General features: G+C 41.3%; 1 protein-coding gene across 8 annotated transcripts; it reads left to right on the forward strand.

Annotated features, from left to right (window-relative positions):
• pou2f1b (POU class 2 homeobox 1b) lies at window positions 1–22,930 on the forward strand. 8 transcript variants are annotated; one of them, XM_067603857.1, is made up of 15 exons: window positions 1–47; window positions 7,268–7,333; window positions 8,090–8,181; window positions 9,131–9,226; window positions 10,232–10,411; window positions 11,618–11,735; window positions 11,867–11,958; window positions 12,163–12,336; window positions 13,307–13,448; window positions 13,588–13,733; window positions 14,135–14,323; window positions 14,591–14,705; window positions 14,819–15,152; window positions 15,262–15,350; window positions 16,222–22,930. In XM_067603857.1, exons 1-15 carry the CDS (start codon window positions 2–4, stop codon window positions 16,485–16,487), a joined length of 2,145 nt encoding a protein of 714 aa, XP_067459958.1. In that variant the 5' UTR covers window position 1; the 3' UTR covers window positions 16,488–22,930. The 8 variants fall into 8 exon arrangements, with proteins under 8 accessions (XP_067459958.1, XP_067459959.1, XP_067459955.1 ...); XM_067603858.1 differs by having other exon boundaries at window positions 14,138–14,323; XM_067603854.1 differs by having other exon boundaries at window positions 13,307–13,447; window positions 13,578–13,733.
• The last annotated feature ends 229 nt before the right edge of the window (window positions 22,931–23,159 follow it).

A 23,159-nucleotide genomic window follows, 5' to 3' on the forward strand; every position in this document is an offset into this window, starting at 1 on the left:
AATGGCGGACGGAGGAGCAGCGAGTCAAGATGAGAGTTCAGGACCAGGTAATGATTACAGCATTTTACATATTCATACTCATATTCAAACGGTGTTACAATTTATGATAAGCGGAGTACAGACAACACGCAGATGGACGGACAGATTAGGATGATATTTAGTCCTGTTTCAGCTCACACAGCGAGCCAACTGTAATTTGACAGAGGAGGAAACGAGCAGTGCGACGGTGAATTACATGGAAACATGCCTCCCCCCTTTGTGTGATTACACGGCCGTACGCCGCTACATATTCATACCTCTGTCGACAAATACGGTTTAGCATATTTTATTAGTAATCGCCGACGTGACTCTGGTTCATATGTGACATATTTAGATATTTCAGTAACGCAGTTTGATTGAAATGAGGATGCTAGCAGCGTTAGCTCGCCTGCTAGCACCGCCTTGGCTTTGTGTTGATGCACACAGCGGCTTTTGAAAGAGGTTTGCATATTCATTTGAGCGAGCCGGGCAGTGGCTTGTTTTCCTTTTCAAGCGCTACTTGCGGGGGACAAATAACCCGAAATGCTGCAAACGTGTGTTTTGTTAAATACAGTGTCAGCTCGGCTCGGCGTGGTATTTTTTATACAAGAGCGTTTTTCCCCCTCTTCAGCCTTTTGTGCTCGGCCACAGCGAAGCCACCACGGCAGCCTGTTGTGTTATTCATGCGGGCCTGCCTCAACCAGAGTGCGGGGTTCAGCATGTTCCTCCAGCCGACCAGGAGCCGGAGCTCCCCTGGCGCCGCACAATCAACGCACGTCAACAGTTTGTGGCGATAATGAGCGAAAAGCTTTTCATAAAATAAGACGTGGTTTACTCAAATTAAAACTGTTGTCCTCAGAGTGGCGAGCTGGCTGCCTCCTCTAACTTGGTCCAGTCGTTTAGAGGCTAACTTTGTTTTCTGCAACTCAAGCTTATGTTTATGCAGTTAAACGCAGTTTGATTGAAGTTGGGCACTTTTATTATTTGAAGTAGGACTCTTCTGTTCTGTGCTGCTCTGTTCATCCATCTCATTAGAATATTTCATTTATTTGTACAACTTTTCATCATCATGCCCTTCGTTGTTGCGGCAGTTTCTGACCGACCGAGCTTGTGCTGAATACAAAGATTGTACCTGTGTATCCCCCCCCCCCGGCACAGGGAGGGGTGGTGAGGCCCACTTCCGGAAGGCCACAATAATAACAGGCAGGGCAGTCATACTATTCACTCTGCCGGTTTCATGACCAGGCAAGACACAGCTTGATGGCACTTTTTTTTAACTCCATGTGATTGAGTTTGCCATTTAGGAACCAGTTTGAAGACTGTTGTAGTAACACTGCAGAGGATGGGCTTTGTTTCATGTCATACAGGAATCTCTTCTTTTTGGCTTTAAAGTTAAAGCCGATTGTATTTGTATAGCCCAATATAAATCACAAATTTGCCTCAGGGGGATTTCACAGTCTGTACAGCAATACAGCGTTCTTGGTCCTCAGACCCTCGATTCGTGGAAGGAAAACTATTAAAAAAAACGGGGGAATAAAATAGACCAAGACACACAAATTACTGAAATATGGCATGGAGAACAGGAAACATGTAACTATTTTCATAAATGTATAAATATGATGCACTCTGGCCATGATGTATTCAGTTGGGGGTTTTATGCAGTTGCAGGGGTAAACGCTGAGGAAGACATGCCTATCTTTGCAAGTCAAAACAGGATATTGAATGCAACTGCAGTTTCTTGTCTTTCTGTGCTTGACTTGTTTTGATAATGAGATTCAGCTTTATGTATTGGGGTGATTTGGATAGTATTATTTGTGATGTAAATATACTAAACTTACACCCCTCCTATTTTGTTAGTAGGGGTGAGAATTACAGGGTAACTATTGCCCACAGCAATAATAGTATCACATTACAGGTTATTTTGTGATATGGCAAAATGATACTAAAGCTGTCCTTTATTTTAAGCCAAACCAAAAAAGAGGTTTAAGTATTTTATTTTATCAATATTTAAAGGATGTTGTCTAAATCAAGTTTATGTTTAAGTTTTCTGTTTGTTAGCATTGTGTGAAATTATACCCACTGTCTGAATATAACCTCACTTACTTAAGAAAAAATATAATTGACTTATTAAGCTGTTCTACATAACGAACAGATGAGAAATAAATCTTGCATCCTCACACTTAGGCTACTTTTCTCATTTAATCAGTTTTACAGTTCCACCCTCATTCCAGCCTTGTAGTTCCATCATGAATATTCATTGATGTAAACACAGCTGTTATGAATAATGCATCATTCGCAGTAATAAATTCAAGACATGCCATCTCAAAAGTACTGAGGAGGCCTCCATGAAGGCTCCAGTCAAACAAGCTTTTTCACAGTGGAGGAAGAAAATCATAACTAATAAGAGCAGTGTGGTGTGCTCAAAACAGATAAGTGCTTGTTTCTGGTGATCTGCAGTAAAGTGAGTCATTCATGACTAAACAATGCAAAGCGAGACTTCCTTATTCTGAATATAGCAAGGTAAAGCAGATGTTAGGCTAAAAGATTGTTTGTATGCAAAGGATTTCTTTCTTTCTAACATACTTACCTGTGACATTATGAGGATTTGTATTTAGGTCAGTATGTCCTCACACTATTGCAACATAGTTTTACACTGTTGTCAGTACAGAAATGCGTCAACATATCTCAATACCCTAATTATTGTGATATGATCAATTTTATCACATTAAGATTCATACTCCTAATGAACCCCTAGTCTTAAGTATTCAGAAGAGGTACAAGTATGTCTTCAGGAAATACCCATGAGTACAAGTCAGGATCTAAGATTGTGCGCCATGTAGGGTCGGGAATTAATCTACAAAATGGAGGCCTTCAGGAAATGGAGACAAAGGCCAAAATCACTCTGTGTTTACCATATTGTGATGCATACATGTTTTCTGTGTGCCATTTTATTCAGTGTGTAAACTTATCCAGTATAAAGTGCTTTCAAAAATAACAAAAACAGCAGCATTCATGGTATGTACGCTACTTTCTGCTGACAATCCCGTAATTTAATGCGCTGCATTTTTATAGATGTGAAAATGACTGTTTTGTGTCTCCACAGCAGTCAGCGCAGATGCAAAAAGGTGATGATGATAATTAGTGAGTGTCCAAAATCTCAATTTACTCCTCACTATTGACTAAACTATTCAGTGTCTATTATTAAGGGAGTGGTGGATGAGGGAGTGATTTTTGGACACCGCCACAGCTGTGTGGGTGACCTACAGGTTGTTACATTACTAAGCAACAATTGCTATGTTGTCCCTGATGACTCTCATGTGTCTGCCATTATTAATAGCATCATTTTAATGAAAGGTTTTTAAGCTACAAACCAGACAGAACTATTTTAAAAGCCAGTGCATGTTGTGGAAACAGAGGGAATATACAGTCTATTAAAGAATATTGCTCTGCAGTCGCAATCATGTGCCAGCTTTTTAAAAAGATGAGGTAAACAGTCATGATCCTTGGTAAAACCTGAAAAAAAGTTGTTTTTTTTGCTATTACAAGAAAGTGAAGTGCACACTACATGAATAACCAGCAGTTAATGCAAATATCATCCTGCTAGGCATTGAATTTATTTGAGAGTTTGCACCAAGAAACTGTTGGTGAGGTGGCTGACCTCTGCATGTGCTGATTGGAAGAGAGATGCATATTCCTACTCGTCACTCCCTAGAAACTTCACTTTCATTTCTTTAGATTAAATTTTCCACCTACTCTGTAGACAGCCGGCTAATGACTGCCCAGGAGAATCTACGGTAGCGTACAGTTGAATTAGCCCCATCACTGTTTATCAAATTACCCTGTGTGTTCATTTGTGGGCTCAGTATAACGTTGCTGTTTCTTCACTCTGTTGTTGGATTTTGCTGGTGACAAGTATTAAATGCTATTTTTAAATTGGATATTTGTAATGATTCTGCGTTGAACTAGCAAGCTTCATGCTGTTTTGGTTATTAATTCCCTCAAACTGAAAGATGATCTGTTGTGACTATACATCCTGACGGTTCCAACATCTGCTCAGCGCTCAGACCTGCTCAGACTTGTCCAGATTTGGAAAAAGTTGTCTCGATGTATTCTGTGTGTAAGATGTAGAATATAAGTAGTGGAGGAGAATGTGGATTGCCTAATTAAGTTTTGCTCTGTCTCACATCGAATCTCTCCCCTCACATTAACAGCTCCCCAGTATTCAGCCAGACTCCCCATATAACGGTGCTAATTAGATAACTATTTAAAATTCTCCATGCAGGGTAATAATATAACGCATTGTTCCACAGCAGGGTTTTGCCAACCATTCAACCAAGTAACTGTACATGTGTTGAAGTACACTGCTGATAACTGCCTTTGCATTCACTTTGTTTTACTCATTTGGTTGTATGATGTGATTGTGAAAGAGGTCAGAAGGACAGACTCATTTCTTGACCCCCCCTCAACCACACTTTGTTGGAATGACCTCTTTCAGATTTCTTACACCAGTGTGGCATCTGTATGTTCCCTGCAGTAGCCACCTTGGTAAACAAAAGGCCTGCAGTTAAAGTAAACACTGTGTTGTTCGGAGGGATCAACAGCGGAGAGTGGTGTGGAGTTTAGTGCGGTGTTCATTTATTGTCACGGAAGGCAAGTTTATTTGTATAGCACATTTCAACAACAAGGCAATTCAAAATGCTTTACATAAAACATGAAAGGCATCAAGTTAGAATGTAAAAGCAACACAGGGCAGTGATTTCCTTAACAGGGGTACTTATGCAGGTGCTTAAAGAAATTATGATTTATTTAAAAGAAAGTATACTCACATATGTGTTTAGGAGGAAATTAAACACACAAATAAGATTGGTGTCAGCCTGATCTTTAGTGTATTTATTGATGTTATAATCAATAAACTACCGGGTATGATGGGCCACAAAAGAGGTAAAAATACGATTCTGGTCGAGCTCTTGAGCAGAGACACTGAAACATATTGCTGAAAGTAAACTGGTCGAGCTCCTGCCACTCCAAGTCACTGTAGTATGAATATCTAACTAAACCAGACAGAGCCTAACTGGCAACTTCAGGATCATTAGGTCTTATAATAAAAGTATTATAACAATATCCATTTTTATGTAATTAATAGTGTTAAATGATATCCGATTTATAATCATAATAGTTCAAAAAAATGCAGTTTTAACATGAAGGGTCACTTGAACTCTTTTCATGGTACATCTGACAAAAAAAGGATGGGAACCGCTGTTTTAGTGTCTGGTTGTCCGTCATAAAAACACACTGCTGTTTACAAACAGCTGCCAACTTTGCTCGTGACTGAAGACTTGTCTCTTATTTCCTCATACTGCTGTTTCTGAGAAAGGTCTGTTTGTTTTTTCAGTATTCACTGTGTTAACGCCACCAGTGCCCTCTTGGCATTGTTTGATTTGGTCAACAAGTATGTAAATGCCTTTCTTTAGGCGGTGGGGATAAGTGAAGAAGTTGATTACAGCTTTAGCCAGGAGAAGTTGTTGTGGAGTTAGATGGTAAGCCCCTTTCCCCTGTAGACGACAATACCGCTCTACATTCCAGTCCAGTCATTCTGATTCACTGGACACCTGTGCGGCTCCATGGCAAGGCTGTTTCCCCACTGTATTAACTCTCAGAGCCTGGTGAAAATGAATTTAAAAGGGCTCCAAAATGAAATACTAATGGAATGTAAAGCTAATCTAAATATGCTAATCCCCTAACACTTCATAAACATAGACAGCAACAGCCCACCACCCACTCTCTGTAGTTGCTCGCTGTGGAATGCTTTAGCCACAGGGGGTCTAGCAGTAATGACAGGCTTGTGGTGGATTAATGTGGAGTTATTTATTTCCGATTGAGCGAATCCCCCTCCCACTAATAACCCAGACCCCCCCCTCCTCCCTTTTTAGCAGTTTGGCCCAGTCTCCATGACTCCTGGAGATGCTCCGAACGAGCAGTCTTAGACTTTTTTTTTATTAATGCGATCCGCCTTGCTAACATGCCCAGACCACCGCCGACAGGCCTCACACTGCATTCTGGGATATCTTCAGCCCTTTACCTGCTCTTAGCTAATTACTTTTTAGCCGTGCACTCGCACAATAATTGGTCTTGTGCTGCTGCTTCCCCTCCCTCTGCTGCACCGAGTGCTGATTTGTGCACTTTTTTTCCCCTCTCTGTGTCGTCCTTATTCCCCTGTTTTTTTTTTTATCGTCCTCCAAAAGCCATCCAATTAATATGCTAATGAGCTGATAAATATTTATAGGGGTTTAAATTATGCAGAAAGCTTTCAGAGCCTTGTGTGAAATGCGTCGCTCGCAGGACTTCAAAGCCTTGCATTGCTAACGAGGAAGGGGGCAGATTTGCATACGGCTTTAATCAGCTGAATACTGATTATGCTTCATTATAGAGTTGGAGGGGGGGAGCCGGGTTGGAGGAGGCTGCCAGCTGCACTTGTCGTTTGTTTCATTCCAGCAAGAGAGGGAGAGGGTGAACTTTTTCAGAAGTACTGACAATCTTGGCACAGGAGAAAGAGAGAGAGAGGCAAGGAAAGAGGGAGAGTGAGTGCACTGTAAAAGAGAAAGGGGCTGAGCTATAAGAAAAGAAAAGAGAAAGAGTGCAGACTGAGGGAAGGAGAGCTGTTTGCCTAAACCCTGCTGGCTTTCCCTGTGTGCGTATCCTGGTGTTGTTCAGTGAACCGTGTGGTGGACAGTGCCACTGTGTCTGTGTGTAGCTCTGGTTGTATTGAACTCTGCTCGTTGACCAGTGGAGAGTGAAGAGAGGGGGGAGTGGGAGGAGGAACTGAGTGCCCGACACCCTGTCGGTGGGTTTGCCCAGCACAGGCCGTTTTCCTTGATAGGCTCTGCAACCATGCTGGAAAACACGGGTGGAGCAAAAGCGGGTGAGTTTTTGATGAGGTCGTGATGGAGCTCAGCTGGGTTTTATTGTTGCTTGCCGTCCTTGTGCGAAATAGGAGAAGCCAAGCTGGCACACTTTGCATTTTTGTGTTAACAAACAATTTTTTGTAGTGTTGCCCTTGACTGTAAAAACCATTGTATTGGTGGTTAAGTTCGCTGGATCATGTAGTTTGCTGCTTTGAACCGTGAATGTGATCATGCAGTTATGGGATATATTGGGGTGACGAAAGTGAGAGCACTCCTTAAATAATTGAGAAAGAGCTGTTATGTTTTAACTGGCAGTCTCATTATGTGTCTCTGTCTGGCTCTTCCAGATGCTAAAGTGAATAATCAGTCAGAAACTACTAAATGTGCAATGGAAAGTGGTGACGGGAACACCGGTGAGTGACCTACAGCTTTTTTTTTTTTTTCTCCTGCTTTTTTTTTCTTTACTGGACTGGAATCAGGGTGTCGAGTTTTACCTACTCATTCAACAGGTTTCAAATTCTTAGCCAAAAATTTCAATTTTTGTGTTACTGACTCATTTTTGAAAAAAAAAAAAGAGATGGCAGCTTTCCAAAATCCTTGTGAGCAGTTCTCTTTGTCAAATTAATTGTTTACCTCACAGGGCAGTTTCCCTTATTTGTGCCTAATGAATATCACATTAATTTGCTGCGTCTCAGTGCTTCAGTGATTTTATGATGAAAATGATCAAACTGAAAGTTAACGTTGTAGATTCACTGCACAGTGTTATATGTGTATTGTGCAATGATGAATTAAGTAAATATTAATGACACTGTATGCTTCCCATTTCCATGTAAGCCTGTAGTGTTAATATTTAATTCTGTGATGATTCGCCAGCCTACATTTGAACAGATTCACGCAGCTGTGTTGGATCACTTATATATATATATTATATATGCTGTCATTTTAAAAGTATGTTTTTACTCAAACCCAGTCTTCATTTCACCTGAAAACTGTGCTGTTTGTTTTCCTTCACTATTCTTCTGCAGGGTCACTGTGGGCTTCTAGTATTGTGTTCCTCATTCTTCTGTTAAACCAACAACAGTGTAGATTATGTTGCCTGCTAAACCACGCTCAAAACATCTTTGAACTGCTCTGACAACATGTTTCATGTATTATATTTCTGTCCGTAGGAATCCAAATCAATGGATTGGACTTTCAGAGGCAGACGGTGCCAACCACAAGTGCAATCACTAGCGCACATGCACAAGCCCTCCTCCAACAGGTAACGCGTGAGGCACACCACCACCACCACCACCACACGAGCACACACTTTATCTTCAGCAACTTTGTGCTCCTGTTTTTGTGGGAGGAGCAGATCATTTTTAGATTTAGTGACAGTTATTTTTTAGTTAGTTTTTTTTTGCACAATTGAACAAATACACAAAAATGACATTTACAGTGTAATTTAAGTAATTTACAGTGCAGGGAGAGGCTGAAAACCCAGTCGGCTTATTTGAATCCACACCTAAATAATGTTAAAAATTTCACAGCGTTATAGAGAACACAAAATCAACATACAGAAAATAACATGACTACATAATATGACACAGATTAGTTTTACAATGAAATATGAAGTTTGAACAGAGGAATGTTCATCTCCACTCATATATGCACAAGCAGAAAGAGTTAATTTAAATGAGCCAGGCTCTCCTGGTGTCGCCTGGCAACAAGGCAGATTAATCAACCCTGTATGCTAATTAGCTGCTCTGCGGTTGCTCGGAAACAGATGGCCGAGAATATGCAAATCTATGCAGAATTTACATGCACTGCATAACAGTTATTTTAATTAGCATCTCAACTCTCCCCTCCCTTCCCTTCACTTTCCATGTCTCTGAAGGCTGCGGCACATTTTAAATACCCACTTTCTCACTCCCTTTTTAATTCAAATCCTCTCCCTGCCCAAAGACTGAAGGCTCATTCTCAGGAAAGCCGCTCAGGTAGCACAGAGATATAATGTTTCATTGTGTTTTCAGTTTTATGCTTTTTAAAAAATTAAACTGGTAGTTTTTGTCTGAATTAAATATTCTTTCAAATTGCTTCCAGGTAAGAGCTTCTAATTTTTTATGATAACAATAATAATATTTAATTGATTAGCTTACATGGTCAACAATGCTCAGTTATGCCTCTAGGAAGGTTTCCTCTAAGCCCCGTCTTTGCTTCACCTCCACTAGTCTAAGTCGGAAGACTCGAGTGCTCTTCCGACCTCCGTCCAGCAGAGCGTATTGCCTCAAACCCAGCTAATGTTGGCCGGGGGACAGATTGCAGGAGTAAGTGGCCCGTTGCCTCTCTGCTTTGAGTTAAAACCAGGTTGTAGCCACGTATCTGAGGTGACACTTTAAAACATTTAACCCTGGCTGAAAAAGTGGGTGATGAAATGATCGCTTGCCCTGATTCTGTGGCTAAGGCTGGTGTCTCCTCTGCCTGTTTGCCTGTTCATCCTTGTGGTCGTTAGGCTTATGTTCAAATTCCTCCATAACAGAAATGTTTGGACATAACCTCGGTGTGTCTGTAACACTCGTGATCAGGCCAATCACGTCACATTGGCTACATTTCATTTCCATGTTTCTCCCATTTACAGCTCAGGCCATGTTGTAGTTGCAGTGATCAGTCGGGTTGAATGCGGCCGCTTTTGTGCTGTGCGGGAGTAGATGTGCATGTGGGTTTGAGTTTGAAACATTACATCAACATGCTCATTTGCACTTGTGCCTGGCTCAGCTGCATGAGTCTTATCCCCATTTGCCTGTCTGGGCTCATATTAGTGTTGTCACGATAGTCAAAGTTTCAGTACTAATTTGATACCTATGTGAAAAGTTTAATTCAATGGCATTGTGACCTAATGTATTCATATGTAACGTAAGATGGTAAATCCACTTCACCATCATCTGTACGGGTGTGTACTGTCAAGTTGGCGTAATAAAAAGCTGTTAAATAGTTGTTGGCAACAGCATCAAACACTGCAGTCCACCTGTTGTTGTTAATAAAACTCAAGTGTTTTTCTTTAAGTACTTAAAGACAGATCTCATGCCAACATGCCAAGACTATTAATATAATATTACACAACTACATTATGTTTTTTTTTGTAAAATGTTGCTGTGGTATTATAATGGTTACCAATATGTTGGATTTTAAACTTTGCACGTGTATCAAACCCAAAACTGAGGTATCATGACAACACTAACTCATCCAATGACACTTAAGACTGAATTGTATGAATCCTACTTACTTATGTCTTTCTCTTTCCCCTTTTCCTCTCTGTAACCTCCTATATTCAGTTGACCCTGACCCCAGCACATCAGCAGCTGTTGATCCAGCAGGCACAAGCTCAGATCCTGGCTGCAGCCGTGCAGCATTCAGCTAGCCAGCAGAACAGCACCACTGGGGCCAGTATCTCAGCCTCCGCAGCCGCACCCATTACCCAGCTACCCCTGTCACAGCCAATCCAGATTGCTTCTGTAAGATCACACAATCAGCCATCAACCAGTTGTTTTTTTTTTTCTGCAACTCATAGAAACAATATTTTAACAAAACTTCCTGTATGTAAACTTGTAGCCCTGAATTCTTTTTTTTTAATGAAGCTGACTGAATAATGTGGATACCTGAATTCTATTTTGGTTGAATTATTTTAATTTTATTTCACCTTTGAAACAGGACTCAGTTTTTGATTAATGTTTTTTAAAAACTTAACTAATGTGGGTGAAGATGTAAATAAAGATAGTTGTTATCTGGCTTTAAATTAGTTGGGTAAGAATTTTAAATCAAAATTTTCATTATTGTGAAAATTATTTGCACTGTAGGAGACATCCAGAGTTTCTGTGTTGAGTAAACAAAAATCAGGTTTAAAAACTACATTCATAAATGTACTGCATCTTATTTTAAAGGTATACTATGTGAGATTTTCTAAAAAAAAAAAGGATAGATTCATACAAAAAAAACAATTAGAAGTGTGTGGTGGTGTATTTCTCCACAGAGACCTTGACCCTGCCTGTATTTTATTATTATTTTGCTGTGTGTGGGACGCTTCTGGGTGTCAACTTTTGGACAGTGGGTGTGTAGCCCCCAGCCAATAACAGCACGCAGGGTGTGAAGTCGGGACTAAAAATTTAGCGACCAGGTTACATCGCTGTCTCCGTGTCTCTCCTCTGCTCCGCTCTGCTCTTTATACATCCACGACACAGAGATAGAGAGCTGCGGGTCTGTGTATCTGCTTTACCGAAGGCAGGGCTGATCTACACACACACAGAGCAGAGAGGCCACAGTGGACAAGATGAAGTTCTGCATTCACACAAAATCCCACAATGTGGCACCTTCCGGCAGGGTTGTGCACAGGTGTGGGGGCGTGTTTATTTGTGCTTTAGAACGTAACCGCCGTGAAACAATCAGAAAATAACATTTTATCTGTTTCACGGCTTTGTTCTTGCCAGCACTGCTCGCTCTCTTCAGTCAATCTATAGCTCGCTCAACCACCCCTGCTGCTGCCAATGCAGCATTTGCATATATTTTCCAATTATGACAAAATTGGTTGTGATGGTGCCACAATTAAACTTTGGGTGATGAGAGCTCAAAGCCACAATGCTGCGGTGATGTAATTTAGTCTGGTATATGGTGTAAACATCTATTTTTACAACATCATTCTAGAGGCCATTTGATTTGTCTTGCAGCAGCTACAGCAGCAGAATCTTGGTCTGCCTCAGTTTGTTCTCGTGCAGCCCGGTCACCCGATCGCCACATCACTGCAGCCTCAGTTCATCATCTCACAGACACCGCCTGCCCAACAAGGTAAGCGCTACAGGGGGTTGCAGTGTTTGATTTACATGCAGAATTAAGAAAAGATTTAGTTACCAAGTATGGGATTTATAATTGAAACTTTCTTTTTATCTTCCCTCCCCTGACTGTCTTTCACTCTGCAGGCATATTGCAAGCCCCGGGTTTTCTAACTCAACTACCTCAAAGCCAAGCTAACCCCCTGCCGACTCAACAAAGCATCACCCTCACAACTCAGGTTGGTAATGATGCAAGCATCTCTTTTAAACTCTGAAAAGTGATGGCATTTCTTTCAGCTGTACCAGGTGTTTGAATAAAAAACAACTTTTATAGACTGACTGTGCATTTTGTTTGACCGCATGTTAATCTCCTACATTACTGTGTTTTTATTTTCCTTCTCAGACTCTTAATCTTAATTGTAATCACATTTTGTGTTTTGCAGCCTGCAACTCCAACCCGCACAACAGCAGCCACACCTATTCAGACCCTGCCCCACAGTCAGACACCACCCAAACGGTTGGACACCCCCACTCTGGAGGAGCCTAGTGATCTGGAGGAACTGGAGCAGTTTGCCAAGACCTTCAAACAGAGGCGTATCAAACTGGGCTTCACGCAGGTGTGTGTGTGTGTGTAAGACTAAATACATTTGAATGATCATTAAGGGTCCAGTGATTTGTAATTCCATGTGTTTTGCTTTTGGCAAATGAACATCAGTGGATAATCTCATGTCATGTTCAGATTCTTAGGCCCTGTTCACACTTGGCGTTAACATGTGTCTCCACATGTGTCTAAAGTGACCACTTGTGATCAGATCTCACTTCCCCGCTCAATATGCAAATAAACACGTACATCATTTCCGTTTGCAAAGACCAAATATGGTGCAGAGGAGAGCAAAACTCAGTTAGGAGCAGCTGAGATTGTCACTAAAATGAAAATAGCTGATCCGCCTTAAAGGTCAGTCCACCTTTAGTGAGCCTAACCCATTGTCGCTAACTTCGGGACTAAGCCTTCTTCACTTTAATCAGCAGGTGGCAGGCAAGACACGGGAACTTGGCTTAGATCTTGTTGTAGCATTTATTCACTGACAAACAGCCTAAACTGTACACACACTGCACTGCAACGCTCACAGCTGTACTGCTAACTTCATACTCTGCTCAGGTCGCCTGGCGTGAATGAGTATGTACTTCCACTGCCGCAGAGGATGTCAGTTGAGTAGGCGGTCCTTCAATGTGGCCCAGGACACATTCAGTATACTCTGCTAAAAGAATGTGGCCATATACAGCCCAGACCACCTCTGAGTGTGGTCTGAGTGATTGGATCTCATTGCGTCCTCAATGCGCCTAGTACAGGTGTGCGTTCACACCTGTACTTGTGATTGGATCACCCAAGATGCATTTTAATGCTGGGTGTGAACAGGGCCTTAATGCATATAGCAATCATTAACAACATATTGGTGAGTCTTTTCCTGCAATACCTCCCTCTAGAGAACCAGAGTGAAATTGCTCGTGATGCTGGTGCTTACATTATTCATATTTCTCTGTCCCTTCATTCTTGGTCCGTCTCTCTGTTTCTCTCCTTCTCACCAGGGGGATGTTGGCCTGGCCATGGGGAAGCTGTACGGAAACGACTTCAGCCAAACTACCATCTCTCGCTTTGAGGCCTTGAATCTGAGCTTTAAGAACATGTGCAAACTCAAGCCATTGCTGGAGAAGTGGCTCAATGATGCAGGTTTGTCCCTGAACCCACCCAATTGACTGCTATCGAGGCAATTGCCACGGGAGTAGTAGTGTGGGCACGGGCTGTGTATCTTTACATTACCTTGTCTTTACCTCCCTCCCCTTTCTTTGTGTCGGTGCTGTTTGTGCAGAGAACCTGACATCTGACCAGGGCCTGTCCAGCCCCAGTGCCCTGGGCTCCCCAGGCATGGGCATAGAGGGGATCAACCGCAGACGGAAGAAGAGGACCAGTATTGAGACCAACATCCGAGTGGCCTTAGAAAAAAGCTTTCTTGAGGTGAGAACAGTTAACAGTATTGACCTGATGAGAGAAAATGAACTTCCCATCAAGCAAACATTAGAGGTTAGATGTTACCTGTTGTTGTGTGCCAGCTAAAAAATGAAGCAGTTTTTTGGCAATATATTGGTATATTTTCGAGAAAGTAGGATTTGAAGTAAAAAAGTTTGAAACATAATGAGCATATGAATAGAAAGTGTAGCAGTGGATTATTATTGTCAGGAAACCCCAGTTGTAGTTTGTAAGTATGTAATGTTATCATGGTATAAATCTTTGGTCATAATGTCTAACCTTTTAATAGATGTTATCTGAAATAAAAATTACATAAGCTGTGGTCATAGTGACTGAAATAGTCTCCTTAGTGCTGACAGGGCATCTCTGGCTTCTTTGCCCTCTTCAAGCAGAACCAAAAACCTACCTCTGAGGAGATCACCATGATCGCTGACCAGCTCAACATGGAGAAGGAGGTGATTCGGGTCTGGTTCTGCAATCGCCGGCAGAAAGAGAAGAGGATTAACCCCCCGAGCAGTGGCAACAGCGGAGGAGGCAACACCCCCATCAAAACCATCTTCACACCCAGTAGCCCTTTGGTAAAGATAGACACAACTTGCTCATAAGTGTTTCTTGAGGGATTATTTTTTAAGGAAGTAAAGGAAAGATTGTCACAGGGTCACGCGTACTTGTCACTTGTATTTGGAGGCTTGTCACGACATGTGGATATTTGTTCATTAAGCTCTTATAATTGGTTCTTTGGGCAAAGCTGCCACAAAAGGTTTATTATATTTGCGTGTAGCTGTAGCTAAATGACTCTAACACACATTATCTCATTCAATCCTCCCTCCTATTCTGTTGCCCAGGTGGCCAGCACAGCAAGCCTTGTGAGCAGTCCAACTATTAACACACCCACCACTCTGACTGTAAATCCAGTGATGCCTCTCACCAGCACCAGCGTCTCCAGTTTGTCTTTCACAGGTGTGTGTGCTCAACCGTATTTGCTTTTAGGAAAGTGTTAGAATTTTTAGAATTTAAGGTTAACTTTGTCGTGTTTTGTCAAATAAACCCCAATGACCCACGTTTCTCCAAAGGCACGACAGTTGGAGCCACAAACACTGCATCTGTCATCTCCACTGCACCTATGGTTACCACAGCAACCAGCTCTCCATCATTAAGCCCGTCACCAATGAGTATTCAGTCCACGACTGCAGAGAGTAAAGCTGGTGTTCATGCGCATACCGTCGTCACCCAGGCCCCGTCGTCTATAGCCACCACTTTAGGGACGGGTCAGGTGATGGTGGCGACTTCAGGGCTGTCTGCGGCGCTGCAGGGTGCCCAGTTACCCACCAGCGCCAGCCTTGCTGCTATGGCTGCTGCTGCAGGGCTCAACCCAGGACTGATGGCCCCCTCCCAGTTCACCCCAGGGTTAGTATTGGGCATGTTCAAACAGGTCCTCCAGTTATCACTTCTGTGGATTTCACTCAATTGTTCATGTCCTCTTTATTGATCAATATACTTTTGTCTGTGTGTCCAGGGGGGCCCTGCTCAGTCTGACTCCTGGTGGCCTTGGCAGTGCGCTGAGTCCTGCCCTCATGAGCAACAGCACCCTTGCCACCATCCAAGGTGTGTACCAATGTCGTGACAATACATTAACAACTTACTGTACAAATATCTTGTAGAAATACAGTTTCATAGGTAGTCACATGGGATGGAGCAGAGCTTCCCAACCTGTTTGTACTGCAGACTGTTTTTATATTGACAAATTGGTTGCAGATGAGCTGAGAAAAGACAGAGCAAGAGAAAGAGAGGGCAAGCTTAAAAACCAAACCAGAAGCTGATATTAACTTAGTTTGCTCTGTGTAAATATTTATTTACTAAATTTGAAGAGTACGGATGGACCTCTCAGCAACATCCAGGATGTGTCCTCACACACATTTTGTGTACTTCTTAATGGCCTGTTAGTTTATGAGCCTGTTATTCTGTTTTTGTGAAAAATCATAGAACTTCCTCAAGTCCCTCTGCAAGCCTGCAACCTGAGGGTTGGGAACCTCTGTTATGAGGACCAAACCTGACTCATTAGGAAAAACACAAATTAATGAATCAATAAATAAAATGGTGAAATAAATTCAAGAGTATATCAATGAACAAAAAGTAGATGAAATATTTCTAACACATACAAAGAAAATTAAAATCCATTATAGGGTTATCAGGAGAAATAATTACCCTAATTATTAGTATAATGATGACAAAAATTGAATGAGGCCACCATTGATTTGCATATTGTGGACCACACCCATGAGGTTAACGCCACTGAGAAAAAATTTCATCTATGAATATAAAAAATCCTGCTGAGCGGTGATACGTTTATAATGATAGAAAAACAAATCCTGCAGAAAGAAAAGTCCTGCAACGACAGTAAAAAGTGAAATAAACTCTGTGTTATTCATTCGATAACTGATATTTGATCATTTGATCATTTGATGATTCTCCACAGCTCTGGCATCGGGTGGGACGATCCCCATCACTTCTCTGGACGGTGGTAACCTGCTGTTTGCCAACACATCTGCTGGTAACACACCCAACCTGGTGACCACGCCGCTCTTCCTGAGCCCCCAGAACCTGTCGCTGCTCGCCAGCAACCCCGTCAGCCTGGTGTCCGGGGCGGGGGGGCTGCAGCTCACTGCTGATGCTCATCATCAAGCCACCACGGCTGTGCCTGTGCAAGCCTCGACCATTACCACTGCCTCCAAGGCTCAGTGAAGCCAGTCAGGCTGCATCCCGAATTAACGCCCTATTCCTCATGTCGTGCACTACTCTCATCACACCATGTAGGGAATAGGGGAGGTCGTTTGATATAGGCTCTGCGCTTCACTAACCACCCCACGTTCTTTCCATTGTATCTATCATTATTTAATCCTTTTGCTGCCACCAAAAAGAATATGACCTCAGATGAGGTTGGGGTTGACTTTCCGTTTTATAGTTTGTTTCCCGTCTTTCTCTTTATGATTCTTGGATGTTTTTTCCACAAACAGTAGCCAGATGGACACTGTTGTCGGCCTGCCGCTCCTCATGAACCTTGACAAGTGTCCAGGAAGAAAATATCCTCGGTACCATCAAGCTGTTCACGTTTTGTATATATGTCTATTTCCAGCTCAGAATTTTCTCTGAAATACTTCTAACCAAAAACTTTAGGATTTTTCTCTTTTAAACATTCAAACTTTACTGATTTTACTACTAATTTCACAATATTCATCATCACTAATGGGGATTTGTGTGTCACCCCATCTTCAGTTATCTTCTTTTGGGTTTTTTTGACAGGCCTTGACGTAAATCATATCAAAGTTATATTTTAGAGACTTTTTTTTTCATTTATCTTTACTGTCTGTAATTTTTTTTTACATTTTCAGAACTTTGTAAGTCTAATAAGTTAAGATTTAACTATCAATTTTTAATCGTGGTTATAAGGCTTTAAAAACAAGTAATAAGTGGCCGATACAAAGGTTATCATTGCTTTAAGGGTCGGAGGGACCAGATGTGTCTCTCCGAGTCTCTCTTTCTGGAAACACTGAGTTTTACATTTTGCCTTGGTGGCGAAGTAGCCGCCGAGCTTTTGTAATATGAAGGTGTTGGTGCGGATTATAGACACTGATAGAAAATGACTGAAAACATAACTGAGAGCTTTAATAAGAGCTGCAGACATGCAGTCCCGTGTTGGATTGAGGATTTGTTTTGGATGGTGATCCATTGGAAAAATGTACATTTATGTTTTGGGTTCAAAGGTAGAAAGTAGAAGTCTGCATGTGTTGTCTACAGCTCAGGCAGATGCTGAGAGTTCAGTAACTGCATGACCCACAAGGCTCTGTGGCTGACTGGTCTGTTTTGAGGAGGACTTGTCAGGGGGGCATGGTCATCGTACCAAATATGTGGTGGCTTTGGCTAAATGGGGTTTATTGTATTGTGTTTTTATTTTTAATAGTAGTACCGTCGTATCTACTTGTGCACAGTATCTGTACCAAAAAACTGGATTGATGAGCTGCAGTCTGCCTGTTTTGGGAGGAATGAAATTCTGTCTTTTTTTTTTTTTTTTTTTTTGGTCTGCAGTCGTTTGACTGGCTTACGTACTTTAAGATATACCAAAAATATTTGTTAAAATAATTGCTGTGTGTAGTCAGTGTAGCTTAGTCTAGTCAATATATTTATGAGTACAGAATCTCTTCATTGTCAACAGAATATAGAAATGCAATATTTTGATGATCATTTTCCAAAGATGACCTTTTTTTTTTTTAATTTGACCAAGTGTCTCATAGCTGAACGTTTAATTGGCGGCACAACTGACCAAAAACAGAGGGATTGGCTTGGTTGGAGCTTGAGAAATTAGTTTCCTTTCACTCTTAATGAATTGGTTTTTATCACTGGGGCCTCGCCCTAACGCCTGATCCTGGTTTTTTGTGAGCCGTTTGATGGCTTGTTTTCCTTTTTTTTTTTTTTTAAATCTGTTTTGGACATTTTGGTAGCAGTTTTGGACATTTCTGAAGCATAACGGAAAAGGTCTGTTTTTTGGTTTTGTACTAATATTCAGCCATAAAACAACAGCTTGAACCAAAGTGGTTTTCCTCAGTAGTTGCTGTGCCTGTCTGAGCACATAAGTTGCCGTTTATATGATCTCTACTCTGTACACTGCTGATAAATTATTTTCCTCTCCTCCCACCTCTGTCAATAACTGATATTCCTAATTTGGTGCTGCTGGATAAGGATCACAGAAACTTAGCTTTAACAACTTGCTGCTGAAGCTGCTGGTGGAGTTGAGCTGTTGAGAGGCCTGCATGCTTTCCTATAGCTTTATGACATGTTCTGTGAAAATCAGGTTTTGTGGTGTAGACTCTCCCGTACGGAGGGCTCAACTATGTAAATCCATAGCTCTGATCATCATACTACACCTCCTCTCATCACCAACATTTTGAATTAGCATATTACCAAACAAATATGCTGCTCCCCAAATCTGTCTGTGGACTAGATTTAAAACCTGCCAGATTATGTCTGAGCACTGTTCATGTGCTACACATTCAACTAAACCCCACACAACAGCATCATTGTTCTGCTACTTCCAAATAACAAAATGAATTAGCGCAGTGATTATTCAATCACTGAAACTTTAAGCAGTGAAATCTGTCCATGTTCTCCTCATGTGTACTTCTTTTCTGTTGTTGAATAATTTTGACTGAATATACCTCAGCAGCACTTAAACATAAGGTTCACCCGTAGACATTTCTGTGTATAGAACAGTGTGGAATGTATAAGTACTGTCTGGCTCGCCATTCAAAGTTTATACTGATGAACCATACATAGGATCCATACATAAAAGGACAACCTACTACTGCTATTTTCTAGTACTACTATTTATGGGGTATTTCCAGGTTTAAATATTGTTTAGAGATCCTTCTTGCCAAAGTAAAAGCCTTTCTCTTTGCAGCTCGGCAGGTGTCTGGCTGCTCATGTTGCTGGTTTCCCTGTTATTGAGGCCACGACGGGCCTATAGGACTCAGTCCTGTTCCAGTGCTGTTTGTAGTTACTTAAGAGGTGAACGCGTGCTAGTAAGATGAACCAGTTGCCATCGGCACCGTAGGATGTTACTGAAATATTTATCTGAGGAAAGACTTAAGAATTAGAGAAACGATCTTTTCTTAATTCTATACATATAAATATATATATAAACACTTGTAAGATATTCATATTTTATATTTGAACCAGTATGTTATCAAGACTGAATGTAGTGTTTATCATGCTTACTCAAAAATCTCCCCGAAATCTTCCTTTTTATTATTGCAAAATAGCAAAAAAAAAAATTTTTTTTTTTTGAAAACTGTCAAGACCAAAAAGTAAGAAAAGAAACCTGAGACCACGCCTCAGTGGCACGTGAGTCGCTGACACCTGAGTCTGTCGTGTATCGGTGAGGGCGCTCCTGACGGACAGGTCCTGTGGTTGGCAGGAGAACAGAGACTCTGAAGCATCTGATCTTAATCTTTTACTAGAGTTTTTTTTTGTTGTTGTTTTTATTTTGGTTGAGTCATTGTGGACTTGATTTGCTGTGCTGTCTTTAACAATCATTTGATTTTTTTTTCTGTAATATTACTTTATGCCTTTAATTGTTTTGTATAGTGTGAGAGGGCACGATCACTGGCTTTCTTAGTTTGACAAAGAAGATTAACATTATCATTTATGCCTTATTGTTACGTAGAAGACATGAGCATTGTAGCATTATTGTTGTGTGTGTGTGTGTGTGTGCGTGTGTGTGTGTGTGTGTGTGAGCTCACCCGGTGCATTGTTTTCACTGAAACAAATACAGTGTACTCGGGGCATTTTGGAGTGTGGGATGATTACGTTGCTACCTATGTTTTTTAGGTGTGACTCAGACAGGTTGACGATACCTGTGAAAAAAAGCTTTACTAATAATTCCAGCAGGTGGGTGTGTGTGTGTATGTATGTGTGTGTGCGTGAGTGTGTTAAAAAGAGAGAATAGAGAGGGCAGTCTGCAAAGCATTATGGTGCATTTTTCCCATCTTCAAGCAGGTGTTTGAGTGATTTCTTTAAAAAAAAAAAGAAAAAAAAAAGTTGAGACATGAGTACTTATATTTGTTTAAAGTTCTCTACTGGTTAACAAAAGCCTCTGGCCACTGCTGAGCCTGTTTGTGGTTAATAATGGTAAAACAACAGTTTGTGGTCATAGTCTTGACTGTTTCATCTCTACTTATCTTACTCGCTGTCTAACTGTTGATCTACTTGGCACTGGCTTGGCTGTAACGCTTTAGTTTCATTTTGTGATCCAGAGATTTCAAGATGCTCTTGTGGATCAGTCACACGTCAAGTTGTAGTAATGTTGACCCACCACACTGGTTTGCTAGTTTTTAACGTTGATAAGAGGAAGTGTGGAGCACCAGTAAGGCAAAAGGAGCTGTTGTATACCTCATTTCTAACTCAAGACTGAGTGAAACCTGCTTTAATCTACTTAAGAAATAAGAAAAAAAAAAATATTTTAAAAAAAATCACAAAAAAAAGACAAAAATACACAAACTTGTGTCATTGGAGAAGCCCGTTCACACCTGTACTTAGTGAAAGGTTGTGGATAAAAGCCACCACCAGGGGGAGACACAATACATACCAGTACTCATGAATGTCTGCTTGCTTTCTCTCACAATTTGGTGTTCTTATGCTGCACACTGATGTATTTCAGCATTGTATAGAAATTATTAGTTGAAACTTGAGATGAATATTTTTATTTAGTGTGTGTTTTAATGCTTTCTGTACATTCAGTTTAAAAGATTTCCCCTTCTGAAAAGATGCTTTCTGTTTCATAAATGGACCCATGTTTGAACATTGATTTTTTTTTTCTAAGTTTGACAATCCTGCTTTAGTTTTTTTTTTTTTTGTTAATTTACACTCCACCAAGTACTGGTGTGTTACGTGTCTTCCCAAACGACGGTGCGCTGGCACAGCCCGCTCTCGCTTTCCTATGGTAACAACATTAACCAAAGACTTCTAACTGATTGTATATGAACGGCACCGTCTCTCACCCATCCCTGCCTCACTGCTCAGCATCTAATCCCGGCTGCACGCTCTCATCCGAGTCCTCTCACCTCCCTTCCACCCCCCCAAACCCCCACACTCCCCCCCCCTCCTCCCCTCTCGGAAACACTCAGTCCGGTCTGTGCAGCGGTTTCAGTGCCTGTGGGCGGGGATTGGAGGAGGGGAGGGGGGGGTTGAACAGGGCTGAGCGGGCTTCTCCGACAGACATGTAAACGAACCAATCTGGTGGTAGCTGGGTGATGTTTGTTAATACACACTGAGGGTAAATCCTGTGCACACTGTAAATGCTCAGGACTCAATGTCTGTCTGTCTGTCTTGAGCACTGTTGCTAGGATCCACTTTTCTCCCATCTGCTGTCTCTCTCTCTCTCAAGGACTGTGGTGAAAATGCTGTTCCCGCCTCTCACAGTGCGTCTGTCTCCTCCTCATCTGTACACTGTAGTCCCCGGACATAACCCTGTTGTCTCCAGGAATACACATCCTGCGGTTGCTAGATTTCACTGCTGTGTCTCCCTCCCTCCCTCCCCTCCTCCTTCCTCTTCCTCTTCTACTCTCTCCTTTGACATCATCTCTTCACTACAGACTCTTTATCAGCTGTGACACTATGCATCATGGTCCTTCACTCTGCATGGACTGTGTCCCTCCGGCTCAGACCTCTGGCCGACGGGCTTCAGTGACACTTTGTTTAATGCTTTACTCCAAGTGAGGTTGTAGGACCTCACAAGCGCTATCCCAAAGCAAAAATCCAAATATTTAACTTTTGACAAATGCAGATACCAAAGATCTCTCTCTGTCCTGTGTCTCTTGTCTTTCTCTCTCTCTGTTTTTCTCTTCCTTCCACCCTGCAGCATGTGTATTAAGAGACAAACCCAGCACTGGCTTTAGTCCTAGCCTCAGTAATTCCAAAGCTTAGATGTATATTTTGGTATATTTCTGAGAAAAACTTACGTGAAAAAAATGTCTGTTTCTCGTTTGTTTGTTGTAATCTCTTTTTCCTGTCACAGCATGGAACTAATTGCAGAACTGTCTTACTCTTGGTAGGTTAAAGATATAGTATTTTTGTATGTTTTTGGGTGTGTCATGTGTGTGATATCAGTTCACAGCCCAAGTGACCATGGCTTTTATCAAGAGATAAAAATGAGGAAAAAAAAAAAAAAAGGACGCCAACCATGTACATATTACGTCTGTGTATCTCAAGAAATGCATTCTGTAAAACATTTAACTACTCACATTGGAAGCTTGGGCTCATCTAAAGGAATGTGTCCCTGTTTTTTCTCCCTTTTCTTATTCTGCAGTCTAATAAGAATTAACTTCCCGGAGCTCTAATGTAAAGAGTTCTGCTTTCCATCATGGACTATAATAAAACAGAGGGACACTGCTCTGATCTGACTACAAACTCCCCCCCTCCTCCTCCCTCCCGCCTCCAGTCATGGCGGCATAGAACTGAAAGATTGTGTAGGAGTTTTAAGTATGTGAATCAGGATACATAGTAGATTTTGATGCATTTGTCTGCTGTATTTTTGTTTTGTTTTGTTTTTATACACATATAAAGATAATCTTTTACTGTAAATGTACAGTTCTCTTTTGTTGTAAACATCATTAAACCATTTTCAAGTGTTTTGACATGTGCTTTGACTTTTATTGGGAGTCAGTTTACACGATGAAGCACACCGGTGTGATTATTTACAGCAGGAACAGTAGCCAGAAAATGTATTAGTTTAAAATATTAGTTTTAAACTTTGGAAAACAAGATTTTTTTTTTTTGCTTTCTTGCTCTCATATCTGTTCGTTAAGTATGGATCTTAGCTTAGCATTTCTTTTTCTTTCTTTATTGACTTATAATCAATTCCAG

This window comes from Thunnus thynnus, chromosome 11 (genome assembly GCF_963924715.1).
Source record: "Thunnus thynnus chromosome 11, fThuThy2.1, whole genome shotgun sequence".
NCBI classification, from domain to species: Eukaryota; Metazoa; Chordata; class Actinopteri; order Scombriformes; family Scombridae; genus Thunnus; species Thunnus thynnus.